This window comes from Lissotriton vulgaris, chromosome 3_2, assembly GCF_964263255.1.
Source record: "Lissotriton vulgaris chromosome 3_2, aLisVul1.2, whole genome shotgun sequence".
Taxonomy (NCBI): domain Eukaryota; kingdom Metazoa; phylum Chordata; class Amphibia; order Caudata; family Salamandridae; genus Lissotriton; species Lissotriton vulgaris.
Genome location: NC_141690.1, coordinates 99,478,065 through 99,500,338, shown reverse-complemented (window position 1 = coordinate 99,500,338; position 22,274 = coordinate 99,478,065). Strand labels below are relative to the sequence as shown.

Sequence of the window (22,274 nt, the reverse complement as noted above, 5' to 3'; positions counted from 1 at the left end):
CTCTGTGTGGATAGCTTTTTTTGTAGGTGGCTCTATGTGTGGGTGGCTCTGTCTGTGTGAGGGTGGCTCTGTGTAGGTGGCTCTATGTGGGTCGCTCTGTAGGTGTGTGTGGGTGGCTTTGTGTTTGTGGCTCTGTGGGTGTAAATGCAATAGGTCATGCATTTGCGAGCGATTAAGCTATTGGCATTGTAAATGACAATGCCATTTATTTAACGATTAAGCTATTGGCATTGTAAATGACAATGCCATTTATTTATGATTTTAAAAAAGTCATGAGCAATGCCAATAGCTCTACCTTTAATAATGCCGAGACCATTGCATTGTAAATGCTTGTTCCTGGTCTGCCTGTGTGTCTCTGGCACTGCAGATGTATTTGTTACGATCAATACTATATATGTCATATGCTGTACTGTTCGCCTCTGAATGCAATGTACATTATTCATGTTATACACTATTGCAGCACGTTTTTTTTTTTAGAAATGAATAAAAATATTTAAAAAATAACTAAGCAAACTGCTTCCTTTTATAATAAAGTGTTTGTTCCAGCTCCTTTTGACATGTTTAGTATATTCTGTTTTTAATAGATGCTGTAAAAGAGGTGATGCAGAAGAAACTTCTTCAAGCTTGGCTTCGTCTGACAGAGGGAGATGTTTTGGAACTGCTTCACAGATTAGATGTAGAAAATTGCCCTGAAGTAGCAGTCTCTGCTCTAAATGCAATGTTCTCAGTATCACCTCTTCAGGAGCTGGTGCAAAACTGCAAAAACATTGATGATAGGTAATCGGTTTTACCACATATAATTGAAATAACTGAAAGAACATGCTTGAATTTGCAATAAAGCGCACCCTTTGTTTTGAAAAATGCAAAACAGTCTTTACATTTTAGTATGTATGTACTCTTTAAAGTTCTGAATCTGATGCCATCATTGGACACTTCAGAAACCACACTAATTTGACTAATCTGTGGAAGGATGACAGTCCAAGTGTTCTTTTCACTAGCTCCCGTGAACACACATGTTCCAACATAGTGTACTTCCCTAGCGTGCTCGTGAACGAATATGCAGTGTATAGGAAATATCAACATACACTAAACTCTCACTTTTAAAATCCAAAGAATCTGAGGGACATGTCTTTGTTTAAGAAGCCTAGGGAACTGCCTGTGCATTGGCTATTAATAGCCTCTTTAAAGTCATGTGCGACAGTGCTTAGATTACTGTAGAACGGATGAAAGAGGATTTCTTTAGTAATTAGTATTCTAAAAATTGAGCTGGGTCAACACCCGACTCCATGATATTTTTCAGCCAAGACTGTGCATCCTTAATATCAGTGCTGGAGAAAAATTGTATTGGGTAAGAAACTGTTTGTGATACTACTCAAACTGGAATAATGTGATTTCATTAACTGTGCCTGGTGGATCTTTATAGAGGGTCCTATTTCAGGCTGAACTGTGCTCTGCAACTTTCAGGCAGTCAAGTTGTTGAGGAAAAATGTAACATTGAATTTGAGGATGCAAGAGGTAATGATCTTTGAGGGAGAAATAGAAACTAAAAAGGTGAAAATGAGAAATTCTGTTATACTGAACTCTGATCCCATTTGGTAAAGCATTTAGACTAATACTCTCTGCTCCTAGAAAACTGATTCCTACAGAGAAGCTAACACCAGAAAACGTACTTTATTGGAAATCCCTTTGCGAATTTCTAAAGTCAAAGGGTGATGAAGGGGAATCTTCGTTGGAACACATTTTGCCGGAGCCAGCAGTGTTTGCCGAGTATCTGCTAAGGTGCGTAGAATACTGTTTTAAAGGTAACATTTTTAAACTTGTTCCCATCCTTTTATTCACAGGACATCTACCGGGCACATAACCTGGAGATCTCATGCACTTAGAGTTCAGGAGTTCCTAATATTAACTTAGTTGCGCACGGTCATGGCTGTACTTATTTACCAGTGATTCTTTGTGTTTAAGACTCTATGGCTTTCAGTCCTGGGCAATACTTTTAACCTGTTAGTGCAAATTAGATGTTTGTGTTAAGAAAAAACATATATTATATTACACAGTGGTGGTCGCTCCTGTGTATCTTGTTTCGGTAAAACTTTGGCGTTGTTAGACACATCTTTACTACACTTACATTAAAAAAAACATTCATCCACCTCCTGCTCCAGTTTCAGGGTGATCATTAAGCAGGAGCAAAGAAAAGGAGGGGAGGAGGGATTCCCAGTATGCTGATTTCTCATGTTAATACCCATAGAAAATGTTGGGAATCTATATAGAACATGCATTGGAAATGCAATCAGTCTCGCATTTGTTTGAGTTAGCTATTGGAATTGTAAATGGCAGTGTTTTCTACCTATGTGTTATGGAGTATATGCATGTGGTTTGTAGTGAAATTATGTGGTTTGGATTGGATTAGTTGTCGAATCGTGTGGTGTGGAATTGTGTGGTGTGGAGTGGATTCGTGTAGTAGAATTATGTCATGGTGTGGTTTGGAATTATGTGGATAGTAGTCATGTGGTATTGAGTGTATTGGAATTATGTGGAGTAGGATTGTGTGTTAAGGAGTGTACTTATGTGGAATGGTATTTTGTGTTGTGGAGTAGTATGCAGTGGAGTTTAATTATGTGTTGTGCCGTTGAATTTTGTGGCATGATGTAGAATTGTATATTGTGGACTGGATGTAGGTGGTGTTTTGTGTAATGTTGAGTTGTAATTTGTAGTTTAGTGCCGAAATAGGTGTTGTGGATTGGACATTTTTGGAGTTGAAGATGGGGTAAGCCGGTAGGTTACAATATCTGGTAGGAGAGAAAATGTAAGTTTGTTAGCAAAGTAGAACGAGCTGATACCATGACCTTGAACCCATGTGAGGAGGTTAAAGTGATCTGTAGCTAGCAGGGGTATACTTAGCAACATCACCAACAATGTCCTGGTTCCTGGTGAAAATGGTAGCAGGCAGTGAAACTCTGCATGCTGTAAATACCCTCCAGCTCTTTATTAAGAGGTAACCCCAGTATCAAGCGAAAATATACTACCATGTTTTTTCCAATGCTTGTTAACCACATCACACTGATAACAACCAAACTGGATCACATTCATCGGTGATTGTTTCACTTATTTGAGAGGGGTGTACATTTGACTGACAAATCATGTTAAAGTGACACTGCTTATAAATTGCTAGATTATTAGGTGTGTTTGCTTAGAATCTCAAGCAAAACAGCTGGTGTTTCCACAGCTTGAATTAGCATACTCGCAGCATCTGAGTAGAAATAGCAAGAAAACAGATAATAGGCAGATATTAGCATTTTACAAGAGACTCCTGTTACAGCTCCTGAGGGTGCAGGGAGACTGCAGAAAGCCAGCAACGGTGACCTCCTGAGGGCCTGCATACATGACATTTCAACAGGTCAAAGGTAACTGAGCCTGTCAGACACTGGGAAAACGCTGCAGATGATTAGGGAGATAGATAGCTAGCTAGATAAACCCACAAGAGGAAGCAATGGGTGCTGGGAGGGGTCACACAGTACACAACGATCTACCACCTTCACCACTCTGCAATGGGGCAATGATGCCCCTCTCGCTAATTTCATCTTTAAAATAGGCTTCTAGCCTTTAGCCATCTTCTCGAATGATTACTTTCCCATGTGCCCTTTCAGAGAGGGACCCTCATTATCTATGCTTCCCAGAGGCAAGCGGCTTTACACTGTGCATGAAGGGGAGATTTCCTGCCATCGTGCTGCATAAATTAGGCTTGTATTACAACCATAGGAAACCTGAAAGAACTGCCGAGCTGGATACTGGAGCTCCAGACTCAGCTCGCAGAAGACATGAAAGATCAAAGCAGGGTTTTTGTGTCCCCCCTCCCACCAAACCCCCAAGAGTCACATGCACAGTGTAAGTTTTAATATGCAACAAGGAGCATTGTCTGTGAGTAAAGCAAAGTCCCCTGATCTCTTTGGAGCCTTCTAGAGTTGGAGCGTTTTATAGAAAGGGTGTTGATATAGCGCTTCCATTCTTTGTTTTAAGCCGAAGAATCTTGAACTTATACTGCCTACCTCTCTACTGCAAATATTAGAGAACTTACACCTAAAGTCAAACTAGCCATGCCAATTCAGATACAGGAATGTGTTCATGCAGTGTTAACATTTAAAAGGTGATCCAAGCATTTCCCGTGACGAAACGTGCTATCTGTGACCAAATCTCTGTGAAGCGGGCGCTGCGCTCACGGCTACCGTGCTGATCAAATGCACCCGACTCAAAGCATAGCATCTTCCAGAAGAAATAAAAGTAAAGTTATGTGCACGGCCATGCTGAAACCAGAAGTGCGGCGGCCGTGGATGGCATTTACCCAAGTTTATTATTCCTTCAAAAACGAAACATTATCCAAGAATCAAATATTCCAATTAAAAGGCGTTTTTCCTCACCTGTGTTTTGCCACCCGGTAGATAAAAGTAAAGTTATACGGTTGCAAAGCTGAAACCAAAAGCACAGTGGCCCTGCTGCTTGGAAATTGAAAGCGCCCTCCCACAATCAATGTAAGCAAAGCACGTCGTCAAGCCTGAAATAGGAGAAACTCAATAAGGAGAATAGTGCTTACAAGACACGTACCGTGTAACAACCGAAGTAAAGGGGCCAGTAGCCTTGGGAGCATACAAATGACGACATGGCTGCAGTAAGGAGGGACTAGCAAGCCTATTAAAGAATCAGACCCCAGCATTTGCAAAGGCACAAGCCAATGAAGTGTTTGGGGCTTCTCCTCCATACTCATCCTACACATACTCATCAGGCTCGACCTTAAAAACCAAGTGAAATGAATTGCACCAAATATGAAAAAAAGTTACAACTTTACTCAGAAAGCGTGCTTTTCATTATTTGGTTAAAATACCTTCAGCAGTTTCTCAGGAATTTGGGCTTAAAGAGGTGCTGGTGATGGCCATGAATGGGATTAAAAATTGTAGTGTGTGCTAAGGTGATTATATTGTGTGAAAAATGCTGACCGCTGATGGGATTTGATATAAAGTTTGAAAGAAAACAGTTTTGTCTTATTATTTTCCCTAAAGGTTATAGAGGTTATGGAAGTCGCTCTAAAAGCTAAAATGAAAGCCCTTTTTCTCTAAGTTCATATTAATTTCCTCAGCCATGTGAGAAAAAACTGATATTCTAAGTCAAATATGTACTTTCACAACCAGTAGCAGCCTGTCTGGTGATTTCCCCCGTGTTTTGATCTGCAGCAGCTTCCCAGAGTGCTCTAATGAACAACTAGAGCTCGAACATTCTGTATTTATGACAAAAAGTGTGGCACACTTGAAGCCATCTTGATAGACACAAAGCTATAAAACCAGGAACACCTAGCTCAAGTCAAGTCAAAATATATGTTTATTATGACCATAGTCTTTAAACAAAGCAGTGAGCATAACGCAATATGGAGTATATACAATAAATTCGTATACTTGTTTTTAAAATTTTATCCGTTAAAAAGCAATCCTACATTTCATTTATAATAAATTCGTATACTTGTTTTTAAAATTTTGTCCGTTAAAAATCAAGCCTACATTTCATTTTCAAAAATACAAGGTACAAGCTACAAAATACAAACTACCAATAAAAATTACCGTTACCGTAAAACTTATGCTTATAAGTTAAAACCTATTCACTTTCTTACCACCATGTCAATTTCAGTCGATTAAAATTCATACAGTACTACATATTATTCCTTGGTTCTCAGTGCACTCAGGGCCACCTTTAAAAATTTCCCGAGAGCAATTACAATATCAATGAAGGGTATTTCTGTTAGAAGGCTGGCTGCCTGCAACCTTATTTTTATACCATATTTTAGGAAAACCGGGCGCAACCACAGTTTTCTCTGCTCTAGGAGTAACAGACAGTCCAACAGGATATGAAGGAGGTCTCCCTTAGTTCCCAACTTACACCTGCAACGGCCTTCTTGATCTAGCATTTTTGTTTTGAGATCTTTGTTTATTATACACGGGTTAATCCCAATTCGGAACCTCAGGATCTCTTGCCTGAACCCGCGGTTAGGTAATCTATCAAGGTAGGGGAACCAATTTCCGTTGGACCAAGCATTTAGCATATGCGCCACTGATTTTTTCTTTGTTAAATAGCCAAAATCAATAGATTTAGAAACTTCTTTCCCCCTTTGCTTCAGCTCCCCTTTGGCACTTAGGACTTGAAACGTTTCCTGGTCCCAGTCGATCTCTAATGAGTTACAGATTCCTTTCAGTTTATCCCTACTGACCTTTGCCCATTTTAGCTCGCTTCTCAAAATTTCTTTGCGACACCAGTATGCTACTTTTTGGCTTTCAGGATCTTCCAATCTCTTCCAGAATCTAATCACTGCCATCTGGGTTTGTATCTTCCAGGATTTTGTGCCTATTTCTGTCCTGATGGCTTGTATCATAGAAGATTGAGGAAGGGATAGGAGCCTTTTTAAGCAATTCCCCTCTATCACGTCCCAGGATCCCTTACCGCTCAAATAAAGGATCTCAGCGCCAAATAAAACTTGGCCGGGTATCATTGCTTCAAAAGCTCTCAGCATGGGTCGGTGTGACATCTCTCCATAGTCCCCATTAAACCTTTTTAGACCACATATGGAAGGGAGTGCCTTTGCTTTTTGAGTTTCCAGATGGGAATTCCACTTTAAAGCCCTATCGAACCATAAACCCAGGTATCGATATTCATTGACTGTCTCCAATTTGAGTTCACCTATATACCAAGTGAATTTGCTTGTCTTTTTCCCGAAGCATAGGGTTTTAGTTTTATCCAGATTGATGGTTAAGAATTTACTGGCACAGTATGTATTGAAGGCGTTAAGCTTCCTTTGGAGGCCCCTCTCGGTCTGGTCTACTATTACCAGATCGTCCGCGTACAATAAGCAGGGTATTTTGTTGCCATCCATTTTAGGACTGGCACTACCCTCCACCTCTAAATGTCCTGGGAGATCTGACAGGAAGATCGAAAAAAGCTGTGGGGCCAGCACACAGCCCTGTCTTAATCCATAGGCGATGGGTATTTTTGGGGTCAGAGCACCCCCCTTGTCCTTAATGACTTGCCCCCAGTTTTCCCTGTGAAGTGTTTTTATTATTGTGAGGAGATCTTTAGGGATATTCAACCTCTCTAATATCTCCCATAGGCAGGCCCGATCCACAGAGTCAAAGGCTGCTCTGAAGTCGACGAAACAGCAACATAACTTGCCGTTCTGTTCCGTCGACTTCATCGCCATCGCCCATAGGGCAAATCCATGGTCTATTGTAGAGTGGCCTGCTCTAAATCCACCCTGTTCTGTGGGTATTATTTGAAACTCGTCTACCCATGCATTCAGTTGTTTCAGTACAATTTTAGAAAACACTTTTTCACCTATATCTAGGAGGTTAATCAGCCGGTAATTTTGTGGCGCCTCTTTACTCCCTTTATTGTGGATTGGCCTAATTATGGCCCCCTTCCAGGTTGATGGCATTACCCCTTCTTTTAGGACTACCTGGAACATCTTGGCAAGAAAACTTGCCCACCATTTAACATCGGATTTCAGGATTATAGCAGGAAGATTATCCGGTCCTGCTGCCCGAGTTAACTTAAGTTCTTTTATTGTGAGCTCAACTTGTTCTTCTTTAAATTGATCTAATAGGTCATCTGAGATTTCTTGCCATATTTTGGTCTCCACCTCCTCTCTGGGAGTCCTTACCCCGTATAGTTCCCTTATGTACCCTTCCCATGCAGCCTCACTCAACACACAGTTCAATTCTCCATCTGATGTTCCCTCTACAGACTTTACCAATCTCCAAAATTGCCTTAGATTTTTATTCTCTATGGCTTCTAACAGTTCTGACCAGCATTTTTCTTTATATACCCTTTTTGCATTGGTTACCATTATCTTAAATTCTTTTTTCCGCTTAACTAGCAGGTCCTGTCTCTCTTGTGTAAAGTTCTTTTTTTGTCTTCTTTGTACTGCTCGTATCTCCTTTTTCTTATTTTGGCACTCCACAGAAAACCCTTTACATCGGTTTATTTGTTTTACCCTTGTAAGTTTATTCCCTTTTAATTTTATCTTTAAGCATTGGACCACCTCTTCTAATTTCCCTATAAACCATTCCAGTTTTTTATTCTCATAGTTTTCAGGTACAATTTTTATTTGCATGGCCTTCAGTTTTTCCATATATTCCTCGGTTAGACGTGTCGTCACCCGTTTGGGATACTCGACCTCCTGGGTGATCACCCTTTCTCTCTGTAATTCCCTTCCCCCTGATATTATTATATGTAGGAGTTTGTGATCACTCACTTCTTTTTGTTCTAACCTGAAATCCCTAATCTGGGTGAAATTCCAGGCCTGCGGGGGGCGTGGCTGGCGGCCGAGCATGGCGGCAGCATAGAGGACTAGCTCCGGCGAGGAAGCGACCTCTCCAACTATCCGCACGATAATCCGTGACTATTTGTTACCTCCAACGGCAGCACCGAATGCCCGGGACCGGGCGGGACTGGCGGCAGGTTCCCAGACGAAAATCGCGCATTGGATGACGGAGTTATCGTCGAATGTTGAATCAACCGGAGCACAGGCCCACCTCCGGGCCCTCAAGTGATCGCTGAGACCGACCGGAAGTGCAGCCTGCTCGGTTGCTACAGACAGGAAGTGGTCGGCGCAAGAGGCCCACACCCAGTGGCGGTCCTGCTCCGCGTCACTCGGCTCGCTATATCCAGCGAAGACTCCTTGGAAGAGTGGCCGTACTTCTCAAGACTTTCAACCGAACTTTGCCCGACAGTCTGCCCTGCGGGGACCATCAAGGCATCTCGCTTTTGGCAACGGAAGCCCCCTCCATCTTGAACCGAGATCAGCGTAGTGATTGCGCATTCACTCGATACCCCACCGGACCGACGAACTGTATTCCCTCCGCGATCGAACGATGGCCGGGAAAGGTGTGAAAGGCGGCACAACCCAGACTCGTATCGACCGCTTCACAAACGATAGGACCGCTTCCCCTCCGGCGGAGGGAAGAACTCCCCCCGTAAAACCAGGCGAGTCGGGGGGGAACGAAGAAGGCGACGCTGGACGATGTCATGAAGGCTCTCACACAGGTCCAAACAACGGTGGGCTCTATCTCGACCGAAATCACCCTTATCCGCGCTGACTTTCACAAGATGGCCGAAAAGGTAGGCTCTCTAGAGCTTGTCACAAAATCGCTGGTGGAGGATGTTTCGGAACTGCAGACGGCCATGGAAGCGGTCATGGCGGAAAACAAGCTCCTTAAGGACAAGCTCGACGACCAGGAGGGCCGCTCCAGGCGGAACAATGTACGCATTCTTGGCGTTCCGGAGTCTGAAGGTGTGAGGGCTACGGATCTATACGTGGAGGAACTCATCAAGACTCATCTTCAACCCAAAGGCCTGTCGACCTTCTTTTCTGTGGAGCGGGCCCACAGGGTCCCGGGAGGTCAACCAAAACCAGGGGCCGCGCCGCGGCCAATTCTAGCGAGACTGTTTAACTACCGTGACCGGGACATCATCCTACAGGCGGCACGTGTCTCGCCACCGGTGAAAATCCTCAACTCAACAGTGGCGTTTTTCCCGGACTACACGGCGGAGGTGGCCAGGCGGCGAAAAACATTCTTGGATGTTAAAAAGGAACTTAGGAAACGTGAACTCCCTTATTCTATGATCTTCCCAGCCAGGCTTCGGGTGGTGGCGGAGAACAGGACATGGTTTTTTGACGACCCAAGCACTGCGTGAGACTGGCTGGACGGCTGGCGTCCTGCTTCTCACTCTCGCCGTCCTGGACGGACTAAGAACGGCTCGCCTCACTCTGATCGCAACGCTGCAGGAGCCGAGGGTACGAACAGTGGCAGAAGCTCTCCGGTACGAGATGAGGCTACTCTAAGACAGGAGGTGGACCCTTGAACACATGTATGTGTTATTGAAGTTTGGAACTGTGGCTGGACCCGCCAAGGACACTGGGCCGAGGGCCTCCGTGGAGGGTATGAGGGGTCGCTAATTCCGGAGTGCTCCTCACCCCCAACGAGCAAGTAACTGTGTGTTTTCTTTGGGGTGGGTTTAAGCACTCTGCTAAATTGGGGTGGCGGGCAGTTTGGAGTCCGTGTAGCAGGGAAGCAGGGAGGGTGGGGATGTTGGGTGTGGGGGGGTTATGTTGGTTGATTGGTTTGAACTGTTTGGCTCTACTTCTCATTTTGAAAATGCTAGTAGTCACATATGACCGTATTCCTGACACTGGGTATATTGCCTCTGATCCTCGAACACTGAATCGGCGCAAACACACGCTTCGTTGCACAGGGTTGGGGAATTCCCTACTTGATATGGCTCCGTCCCACCCTCTAGGACACCCAATTGCACGCTTGATCACAATATGGCGGATCCCCCACGACCTGCTGTAGTAACGCATGACACTGGGGTGGGGGCGGTACCACCGCTGCAGGTAGTGTCCTGGAATGTTCGGGGATTAGGAGATAAAGTGAAGAGAGGGCTGGTCTTGCAATGTATTAAAAGACTGAGCTGTGATATCGCCCTCCTCCAGGAGACACACTTAGTGGGGGTGGCCACCAAAGCCCTGGATAGGAGAGGATACCGCATGTTAATACACTCGGACTTTACTTCGGGGTCCCGGGGGACGGGTGTCTGGGTGAAGAGGGTGTCACGATTCATACATCACTCCACGAAAGCGGACAAACATGGCCGCTTCGCGGCGGTGTGTGGGCAATGGGAGGGCGTGCCCATTAACGTGGTGTCTGTGTACGTCCCACCGGCGCTACATTCGTCGGCACTTCCGGACCTGGGCAAATTTCTTTTGGAACTCCCGGAAGGGGATCTGTTAGTGGGCGGAGACTTCAATGCATTGGCTGATACTGATATGGACAGGTTCCCGGCTCGCTCCCTCCCTACTGGCCCAACAAAATTTAGGGACTTCTTGGAGGCACAGGGTCTGGTAGACATTTGGAGACAACTTCACCCTACTGATCGCCATTATTCGTACTATTCCCCCACCCATGCTTGCCTGTCACGCATAGACTATTTTCTCACACTGGGGGGCGGCAAACTCACTTTTGACAAAGTACAGATTGCGCCACGGGGTATTTCAGACCATTCTCCCTTGATCGCTGCACTGTCCTGTTCGGCCACGGCTCGCACACGTCTCTATCCCATTTACCCTGGTTATCTAAAAATTCCCCCGATCCGAAAATCCCTCAAAACTGCCACTAAACATTATTTCCAGGAGAACTCCGGGTCGGTGTCCTCACCGACGATTCTCTGGGAAGCATACAAGACGGTACTGAGGGGCCAGGCCATTGCGACCATTACCGATCATAAACGCAAACAAAAACTAGAACTGGTAGAACTGGAACTGCAGCTGGAACAGGCTAATGTGACTCATATGACCACACCGTCAGAGACCACTCGACACGCGCTGACTCTCTGCCAGCAAAAACACGACGATCTTCTCCGCCGAAGGGTGTTAGAGCGTATAGAATCAACAGCATGCAGAGTATATGACGTGGGCGACAAAGCCAACAAATTGCTGGCTTGGCTGGACAAAAAGCGGGACGGAGGCAGGCACATTCTGCAGTTACGGGACCACATGGGGACGTATCACACGCACCCTCCTAAGATCGTTGACCTCCTGGCAGACCACTTCCAAGGGGTGTACACCCCAGAGGTGGTGGTCACGGCAGAAAAGGCGGAACTGGCACTTCAAGAAGTAGAAGTGGAGGTGTTAACGCCGGAGGCGCAAACTGAGTTAAAAGCGGATCTCACGGTAGAGGAACTCCATACGGCGATAGGCGCACTGCACACGGGCAGAGCGCTGGGCCCCAATGGGATACCAATCGAATGGTTCCAAATGATGTCAGACACACTAGGCCCACCATTGCTGGCCATGTTCGAGAACTGCCGTGAGACCGGAACGCTACCCTTGGACCAGCGCTTGGCAACGATAGTAGCTATCCCAAAACCTGATAAGCCTCCAGAATGTTGTACATCCTATCGCCCGATCTCGCTCATCAATGCAGAGGCGAAGATCCCGGCGAAGGTGATTGCTAATAGATTGACCCCACACCTATCCCAGCTGATCCACCCAGACCAGTCCGGCTTTATGCCGCACAGGAGTACGGCATTGAATCTCCGTAGAGTGCACGGCGCGTTGGCACGAGCACACTCCATGACAGAACCGGCGGCCATCTTGTCACTAGACGCCAGGATGGCCTTCGATATGGTAGAGTGGCAATACCTGTTCGCAGTTCTGCATCGGATGGGCTTCGGACCGAAGTTTCTATCATGGATTCGACTACTCTACACAGGCCAAATAGCCCATGTGGCGGCCAATGGCCATATCTCCCGAGCGATCTCTTTAGCGCGTGGGACTCGCCAGGGCTGCCCTTTATCCCCGCTGCTGTTCGCATTGGTCCTTGAACCCCTTGCGATCGTTCTCAGAACGACACAACTGTTGAAGGGCATCAGATGGACGGAGACCTGGGAAGATAGAATATCATTGTATGCGGATGATATGTTGGTGTACGTGTCAGCCCCCGAACTGAGTGTTCCGATTTTATTGGCACTCTGCGACAAACACGGTGCGGCCTCTGGCTACACAATCAACTGGACGAAATCGGTCCTTTATGTTTTGAAGGGCCCTCGGCCAGTCCTCCCTGAACACTGTCCGTTGGTGGTGACCGATGTCTCCTTCAAATATTTGGGCATCCATGTCACTAGCGATACGGCCGTCTTTACCGACCGGAACCTGACGCCCCCCCCTCCTCCGTCTGAAGGCAGACGTGAGACACTGGTCGTCCCTGCCACTCACACTCTTAGGCCGTGCTGCTCTGTTTAAAATGATGGCGCTCCCGCGCCTCCTATACATCTTTGAGAATACGCCAGCTGTGATCCCGCCCTCCTACTTGCAGAAAATCACCGCAGTTGTCACCACTCTGCTTTGGGGTGAGCATCCCCCGAGAATAGCTCACCTCAAACTCAACCGCGGCTGGTACGATGGTGGAATTGCGCTACCGAATGTGCAGCTTTATTACTGGGCATCCCAACTCAAGGTACTCAACCAGTGGCTCCATGCATCACACACTGACCCGGCTTACATGGCGGACAGGGCCCAACTGGGAACACAAACTCTCCTGGCCCCCCTCTATAACCCAGGTCTCCTTAAGGACCTGATTGGCCCCACTAGACACACAGTTACCTTATGGTACAGGGCCCTCACCAAGCTACAGTGGAAGGGAACCATCACGAAGCTTACCCCGCTTTGGGATACCAAAAAACTGGGCTGCCTAAGGACCAGTAAAGGGTTCACCCAGTGGGACAATATAGGCATCTCTACGGTGGGAGATCTCTGGACGTCCACAGGGGTGGTTCCATTCGAGCAACTTCAACAACAATATGCCCTGGGCCCCACAGAAACATACAGATATATCCAAATCAGACACGCTCTCCTGGCGGTGTTGGAACCGGGAACTACAGTCCCGGAATCCTCCCCCCTAGAAGACCGGCTCCTCACGGACTACATGCAAACAAGGGCCACCTCGCTCACATATCGTAAATTGCTAAATAATCTCCCAGACCCCCTACAGAAACTGCGAGAAAAATGGGAGGATGAGTTGGGTGCTATGGATGAGACGGATTGGAATGCTGCGATGGCGTCCCCGAGAGAGGCTGGGGTTTCGGCCAGGTTCAGGCTCATACAGTTAAAAATACTACACAGAACGTACTATACGAGGACCACCCTACACAAAATGCACAGGGCTGACTCCCCTCGTTGTCTTAGGGAATGTGGAGAGGATGGCACATTATTGCACACACTATGGGGCTGCCCTCTCATTGCCAGATACTGGCAGCAGGTCAAGCGCACGATCTCACAGGCCCTTGATACCTCCCTCACACCCGAACCGCGTCTTTGTCTCCTGAATATATGGGAGGGCACTGATCTTAACCTCAGACAACAGCAGTGGGTTACAATTGGAACAATGGTGGCGAAGCGTGATGTGGCGCAGAGATGGGGGGTAGCGGAGCTACCTACTTTGGCGCTATGGTGTAGAAACATGGACAAATTGATGATAACTGAAAGAACTGTCTACAAACTCAGAGCGAACCCAAAGAAGTGGAACAAGGTGTGGGAGGCTTGGAATAGGTACAGAGGGGACCTGTGTGACCCGCTGCAGGAGGATGAAGACGAGGACTCAGAAGATGAGGAGGGAATGATTGCTTAACCTGTGGGTCACTGCGGGGTAGGACTAGAAATGTACTCTTATAGTTGGGAACTCAGCTCACGCTATGCGGGGGGGGTGAAGGGGGTAGGCCTGGGGTTGGGGGTCGGCGTGTTCTACTAGCATCTTATGTTCTATATTGCTTCATGTCTATACACTACTATTGAGCCACTATGTTTGGTTTGGTTTTGATTTTTCATAAATGGAGCAAAAACAAAAATGAACCTTAAAAGTAAAACTTCATGACTCCGATATTTACATCCTGATGGTCTGCCATATCATCCTCATCCTGTGCTGCCGGACCGGAGGGTTGTCGGCTGAATAGCTGTGTAAAAGTACGTGACATTCTGTTCTTATCTCCTGTCATGAATACTGTGTAATTGTACTGTTGTAACGTGGATGATGAATATCAATAAAAGTTTTACACCAAAAAAAAGAAATTCCAGGCCTGCAAGAATATATAATCAATTGGGCAGTTCTGTTGCCCTTGGATAAAAGTCTTTCCTGCTGGTGAGTCTCTATTCTCCCATTTACGCAGTGAAAGCCCCTACCTCCTAAGATGTGTACTAGACCAAGATCTTGTTTCGAAATTTCCCAAATTGGGAACTTAGCCGGGTTTATTCCGTACACCTCTAACTGTTCCCTATTCCAAAGGTCTGCCTTTCTTGGGTTTAATTAATGGTTAAAGTCCCCCATTATTATTATTGTATCTGCTGGATATTTTTCTAGAGTACTGTCTACATCCTCTTTAAAACACCTCATTTCCCTTTCATACTCCTCCCCATTATCCCACTGCATATATACATTCATTAAAATCATCATTTTATAATTGTGTTCCACCGTCATAAGTTCAATTCTGCATGATTGTACCCATTTACATTTTGTATTCAACAGTTCTAATTCCCTCATTACTTTTGTTGATACCAATGTCAGTAGCCCCCCCGAGGGCCGTCCGCGATTTTTCTTTATGGCTGGCTGCTGTAACTGGACGTATCCGTCAAATGTAGGGGTGTCGTCGCAAAGCCAGGTCTCTTGCAGGCAGGCAATGTCCACTTTATTTATAACTTCCTTTATATATTCCCGTTTTTGCTCATTGCCTAACCCATTTATGTTCCAGGATAAGAGACCTAAATCTTGCGACCCCCCTCCATCCTATTCAACATCACTCAAACCGCCTTCTTCCTCCGTATCCAACGAATCACTTACATTACCTTCTCCCATAGGATTACTATGTAACGACCAGTTACCCCATGAGGAGTCGTTCCTTGTGTTGTCTATTATGACGTTCAGACAGCTTAGATCCTTTTCTGTTTCTCTATAGAGGATCACTTGTCTCTTCTGTAGCCCGGCATGCTGTTTTAAGAAATTGTTATCTTTGGATGTTTTTATTTCTCTCTCTGGGATAATCCTTATTCCCTGTTGAGTTATCTCATTTGAGGCTTTCTGGATTGCCCTTTTTACCAGGTCTGAATGAAGGGTGATTTTTGTTATTTCCTTTACATACCGATTTTCTACAAAACCAACATGCTGGAGGTCTTTAGTGCCGATCCCCCTCAGACTGCCGCATTTTTCAAATGCAGTCAAAATCAGAACCCTATTAAGGGGTCTAGGTTTTCTTGTCGGCTTCTCTTTCCTCCCAGCTGGTACCATGACCAGAAATAACCAATTGTTCTTGTCTCTCTCATATAGATTCATGTTTGTTACCTGCGCCTGTTGACTGTCGATTGTTCTCCCTGTTTGCCGTCCATACTTTCTCATATTGGGTTCTTCGTGTACCGGAGGTCTTACTAACCTTTGTTCAGTAACTCGTTCATCCATTAACCTTACTTTCTGTTTCGTCGTACGGATGGAGGGGGGGATCTCAATTGCCTCCTTGCATCTCTGCTTTTTCCTTGGTTCTCTCGGGGTCTTTGGGGTCTTTAGGGTTTTTGCCTCTACATGTGTAGATCTATTTGTTGTAAAAGTCGGAGCTGATGTATTTAAGCCTGTCTGCACCCCCCCCGGGCCCCCCCCCCCGGCGTTGTTTCTTTCTCTTTTCTCTCCCCTACTTGTTTCAGTTGCCTGATTTTTCCAGTCCTATTCCTGGTCCCAAGTGTGACATACCCCCCGCGCCTTTTTATCAGCATAGGTCTTCTTGATATGTATACATTGTCTGCAGACTCTTCTGCATCCTTTGCTGTTTGTTCTATGGGTTGGGGAGCTCTTTCCAGAGGTACCATACTTTCTTCTTCTAGTATTTTCATGTCACTTTTCTCAATTGATGGGGTTGTATCCATTGTCATTGCCTTGCTCGGCATTTTGCTCTTTATTTCTCCTACCTAATTCTTCTTCAATTCTCTTTAGGTGTTGTTTCTGAGCTTTCATCAGTCCGTTATTTGAGAGACTTACTTCCAGGATTCCTTGTAGTGCCTTCTGAAGTAACAAGATTAACTCCATCAACGAAGATGTAGGCGTTTCAGAGATTACCGAATCCTGTGTTGTGTTTCTGACAGGGTTTACTGGGTAGCTAGACCGTATGCTCTCTTGATGAGTTGGGGTTTTTTGCTGTGGATAGTGCTGCTGGAATTGATCTGGTGCGCCTCCCCAGATAACACTCTGGTTCTGGGCTTCATTTCCCCTGTGACCTTCGTTTCCTGAAGACAGCTGTGAGAACAACTTAGGAGATGATGATAATCGAGGTGCCGAGATTTGGTGATTTTGGCTTTGCAGAGTCAGCTTTAACGTTTTGTGGTTCTCCCCTTCCTCTTCAATATCCAGATTGACTTCTTCATGGTATTCTCCTTTATCTAACCGTCTTTGACTTTCGTCCGGCTTGCCTGAGGTTTCACCAATTTCTCCGCCAATTTCCACTATTTCTTCATCTATCTCCGATGTTATCGCTGGATTTAATGATTTACAGTGTTTACCCACAAACTCCTTTATGGACTTCGTCACTACCGTGTTCTCTTTCTGTTTATTAGTTGTTTGATTGCCACCTCTTTTTACCTTCTGGGCGTTCTTCGCTGCTTTTTTAACTTTCCTTTTCTTTCTTTTCCCCTTACTATTGTCCAAGGATGATACTTGACTTTCCTGGCTCTCTTCCAGAGATTTTGAGCCCTCCATTGATTTACTCCTCCCTTGTTCGTCCCCTATACGCAATTTTGTCCCTTTTTTAGGTACCATTTCTGGGTACAGAACTGTTGTTCAGTTATAGGTGTAACACTTAATTATTAATTTTTACTTTAATAAATAATCACTTACCTCTGTTCAGCCTTAATTGCCTTCCGCCTACTTTCCTTCCCACGATTACCTTTCTGTCGGGTTTGATAAAGTCCTACTTCTCTGTGGATCTTATGCTTCTTTAGGCTGGTGCTTGAATTACAAAAGCTCTTCTTTTGTATCTTTTGCGCCTTTAGGAGCCTCTGTTACGCAGTTATTTCACCCTGATTCCCCTTGCAGACTCTGCTGAATCGCTGATCCAGCAAGATGTCCAAGTCTGCTGAATGGGGCTTAGAGTGGCTGAATGGGGGCTGGGTGGGGGCTAGCGGTTGTTAGCGTCCTCCGTTTCTCGTTATTTTCCCGACTCTCAGGAGCCCTCCGGCTCGCCCCTCCACTCCCCCGAGGGCTCCGCTATGATCCCGGGCGGGGATGCGATAAGCGGCTGTATGTCCTCTTCCCGCTTACCGCTTACCGCTAGTGAATGACCACGTCCTCATCCGGCGGCCAGACGGTCGTCCAGCGGTCGTAGACGATCTCCGTGTCCTTCCCGCTCCTGCTCCTGCTCGGCTGCTCTGCGCTCGCTGCACTCGGTCTGACTCGGCGTGGCGTGGCTCGGCTAGGCGAACAGAGATCAATCTCACCAAGCTCACAATAGCACCCTCCCCTGCCTTGCGAGCTGACCTCACCATCACCCTCTACAAAAACGGCATTGTTCTAATTCAAGCCTCAACCAACAACCTCAATAAATTCTCAGACCTTTGAAGAACCGGTTAAACCCACTTACTGGGTCTCGGCGACGGGGGAACCGCCCAAGTCTTCCAAACCCTCCATACTTAGTAAAAGGAGACACAGGAGCTTTTGTCTGCAGGAGGAACCCACATTTATTCAAATAACCCGGGCTATGGAACAGAGTCCCAAGCTCGTTGGAAACAAGACAGAGGAGGCTGCTGCTTTACTCCGCAGCTTACAAGCCTTTTATACTTTTTCATCTGTCTTTTGGCCGTTAGTTCATTGTTCAATCAGGGCAGTGTTTGCAGTTGATAACCAGATCCAGACGACGTTTGTAGATGGTGACCTGGTCAAGGCTTGGTACGCAAATCATTGTTCACTCTGCTTGATCAAGGCTCAGTCTTTTAGGTCATTGTTTAATCACCTTAATCAAAGCCCGGTCTTTAAAGTCATTGTTTAATCACCCTGATCAAGGCCCAGCAGTCAGACCATTGTCCAGATAACCTGATCACGGTGTCCAGGATGTTTACCAGGCTGGGAGCAGGAGATGGATAACAAATCATTTACACATGGTGTGAGTGTCTCCTGGCTTTCTGTTGAACTGCAAAAACAGGGGGGTTGGGTGTGTGACAGTTCCTGGGCAGAAATGCAGGCTGCAAGATGGCTTTTGTCGTGTTAGTTAGATTTTCCTCAGGCAACAGCAGAAACGACCAGGTGGATCGTGTGGAAGTGGTTGACCAGAGATGGCAATGAAAAAGCAATGGAGTCTCGGTACAAATGATGCCGATCAGAAGAACACTTTTCCTCAGACCCTCCTTATGCCATTGAGTGGCAAATACTTTAAGAAATATCAATGTTCATAAGGCCATTGGTTTCTTGTAGACAAACCGCGTCACCACGGTGGCCATGAAGCATTTACTATGTCGGAGACTGACATCTTGTTTCTGTATTCAGGTGTTTTGGACGGCTGCCATTGTGCTAAGCCAGGGACCTCTAGTGGCTGTCTGTGATAGGTGGTTGCTTCACTGGGCGCAGGTGCCAAGGGCCCTATGGCGTACCTTAGTCTGACATACCAGCACTACTCTCAGCCGGGGAAGATCACAGCCCTACAGTCTATAGGTACTTGGTGAAGTCAAGGGCAAGCCTTCCCTTGGCGGCGCAAGTTGTATCGGTCGGAAGTAGGGACAGTATGGTCGGGAAACATATGTTCTTGGTGTTGAGCAGAGTTGAGGGAGGGTTCCACCCTTCCTTTCAGTATGCTGTCACTCTGCTTCCATGGATGTAAAATGCAGTCTGGCATTGCTGAACGGGACAAACGTCTGGACTGTTTCTGTTTGAGTCTCCTTGTCCTTCCCTCACCCACTGATCATAGGGGAGGGGCAGAGGCACACGCCTGCAGTGTGACGAATGCACCCAATTCTTCCGACCTTCTACTTTCACTGCGGTGCGGGTGGCTAGTAACACCTGACGGGGCTGTGTCCAGCGGGGCTCAAGGCTCTTATTCCATAGAACATTTTTCACCAAGACCCAATCCCCAGGTTGGATGACGTGTCCTGGGCCCTCGCTCTTGTCAGGTATGGCCTCATGCACCTGGTGATAAAGAGTATGAAAGGTATTAGTCAGACTGTACAGATAATCCGTTAATACTGGGTATTCAACATCAGACAGTTTCTTAGGCCGCGGGACACCCCATACATTGGCAGTACTCCTACACACAGTCTCATGGGGGATATAGCCCTATCCTGGTGTGGGCCGTTGTTTTTGTGGACAGTAGGGCTAAAGGATGAGCATCAACCCAAGTGACACCTGTTTCGGCTACTATTTTGGCCATTTCAGTTTTTAGGATGCCATTGTACACCACCACTAGACCTGCTGACTGGGGGTTGTTAGCTGCATGAAATTTTTGTTCTATACCCAATGCTGTGCAGACATATTCCATAATTTGAGCCGTAAAGTGGGTCCCGTTGTCACTCCAGACCAAGCGGGCAAACCGAATCGTGGGAGGTAGTCTTTCAATAGTACTTTGGCGGCAGTGATAGCGGTGCAGTCTTTGACGGGGTAGGCTTCCACCCATCGGCTTAGGGTACAGACCAATACAAGGACATATTTCAAATTGTTACATCTGTCCATCTGGATGTAATCCATTTGGAGGACTTCAAAAGGGAAGGTATGAGGAGAGTAACTGTGCCTTTTCCTGGGTTATCCTGGGTTATACATTAGGCAAATCGTGCATGTTTTGACCAGCTTGTCAGCATATGCTGGTATCTTCGAGTTGTACCATGTAGGTTCCAACAGTTTACATATCCCTTTTGCACTGATGTGAGCAGGACCATGGGCCATCGTAACCACTAGTAGCACGTGACTGTCAAGTAACATCCATTGTCTTTCCATAGTCGTATGGACCCAGCAACCATCAATTCCCTCCTTTTCTAATTGCTCCTTCCACACCCGTACTTCCTCAGGAATAGTATGGGGCTGAATATCAATCACACTCTGTACTGTGTTTTCAACCATGCCCTCGTCTGCCACCCACCTAGCGGGACCTCCTACATACATTCCTTCCCTTTTCCTAAGAGCTGTTTGTCTGGCCGTGCCCTGGTCAGCCAGGGCATTGCCTTTCCCAACATCATCTGTCACTTTCTTATGGGCCTTCCATTTTATAATGCCCACCTTTCTGGGGAGTGTCAGGGAGTCTAACAATCTGTGAATTAGGGGGCCATGTTTAATCTTGGTCCCATGGGAAGTAAGGAAATTCCTTTCTTTCCATAACCTCCCGAAGTTGTGGGCCACCCAAAGGTTTATTGGCTGTCAGTATAAATATTTACCGTCATCCCTTTGCTTAACTCACAAGCTCTAGTGAGGGCCACTAATTCTGTTTGAGCAGAGCACTGCGGAATCTGGGCTGTTTCTACTACTCGCCCTAATGTCGTGAGGGCGTAGGCGGCTGAGGTGTTACCATCTGGCCCTCTGAGACATGATCTGTCCACATACATACAGTGTACCTTCTGGTTCTGCTATCTGGGTGTCCTGTAAGTCAACCCGTCCCTTTGTCTCTTCCTCTGTCCTTAATATGCAGCGGGGATCCTGAGTATCCACTGGGAGTAATGTGGCGGGGTTTAGTACTGTGCATCTTTTGATGTTAATGTGGCTGGCAAAGAGTGTCAGTTCGTATCCTGTGAGTCGTGCGCTAGTGAGGTACTGTCTTGGTGTTATTAAGGAGGGTATCTACAGAATTGGGGACCATCAGAGTCAGGAGGGAGTTCATGACGATCCCTACACTCTGACGGACCATGAGGGCGGCAGCCCGTAGGCATCCTGGGAGAGTCCTTGCAACAGGATCTAAGGTGGCTGAAAAGTAGGCACATGGCCGATGGTGACCTCCGAACATCTGGGTCAAGACAGCGCATGCACAGCCGTCTGTCTCATGTACAAAAAGAAAAAAATGTTTGTTATAATCAGGAGTACCGAGGACTGGAGCAGTACACAGAGCCTTTTTTAAATCTTGGAAGGACTGTGCATGCCCTCTAGTCCATGGAAAGGACCTGTCTGATATGTCTTTAGTGGTGAGGGCAAGAAGAGGTTTGACCATGGCCGAAAAATTGGAAATCCACTGTCTACATTATGAGGTTAGGCCTATGAAGGCTTGCACCTGCTTTCTTGTTCGTGGGGCCTTCATAGCATTGATAATGGCTACACGATCAGAGGTGAGCTGCCTTCCCTCCTTAGAGAGGAGATGACCTAAATAGGTCCCCTTCTCTTGACCAAACTGAAGCTTTTACAAAGAGACTTTGTGATTATGGAGGTCAAAGTGGCGTAACAGAGTAGCTTCTTTACATGCTGGGGCAGAATTTGCAGCAATGAGGAGGTCATCTACATATTGTAATAGTGTGGAATGATCAGGGTGTTCCAAGGAATCTAGTTGACTTTTTAGGGCTTGCCTATAGATACTGGGGCTCTCGGTGAAACCTTGAGGGGCGCGGCAGAATCTAAAGCTTCGCCCACCAAGGGAGAAACCCAAAAAATGTCTGCTGTCAGGATGTATAGGATTGCTGAAAAAAGCATTCTTCAGGTCTATGACAGAAAAGTGTGTGGCGTCAGAAGGAAACCATCGTTAAGAGGGCTGTAATGTCGGGGACA

The 22,274-nt window shown here is 46.3% G+C and overlaps 1 protein-coding gene across 1 annotated transcript in view; it reads left to right on the top strand.

Annotated features, from left to right (window-relative positions):
* NCAPG (non-SMC condensin I complex subunit G) overlaps positions 1-22,274 on the top strand; it is a 344,632-nt gene that overhangs the window by 121,610 nt on the left and 200,748 nt on the right. The window contains exons 7-8 of the mRNA XM_086964047.1: positions 585-777; positions 1,630-1,779. Coding sequence (XP_086820173.1) covers positions 585-777; positions 1,630-1,779 — 343 coding nt within the window. The remainder of the gene's footprint in view (positions 1-584; positions 778-1,629; positions 1,780-22,274) is intronic.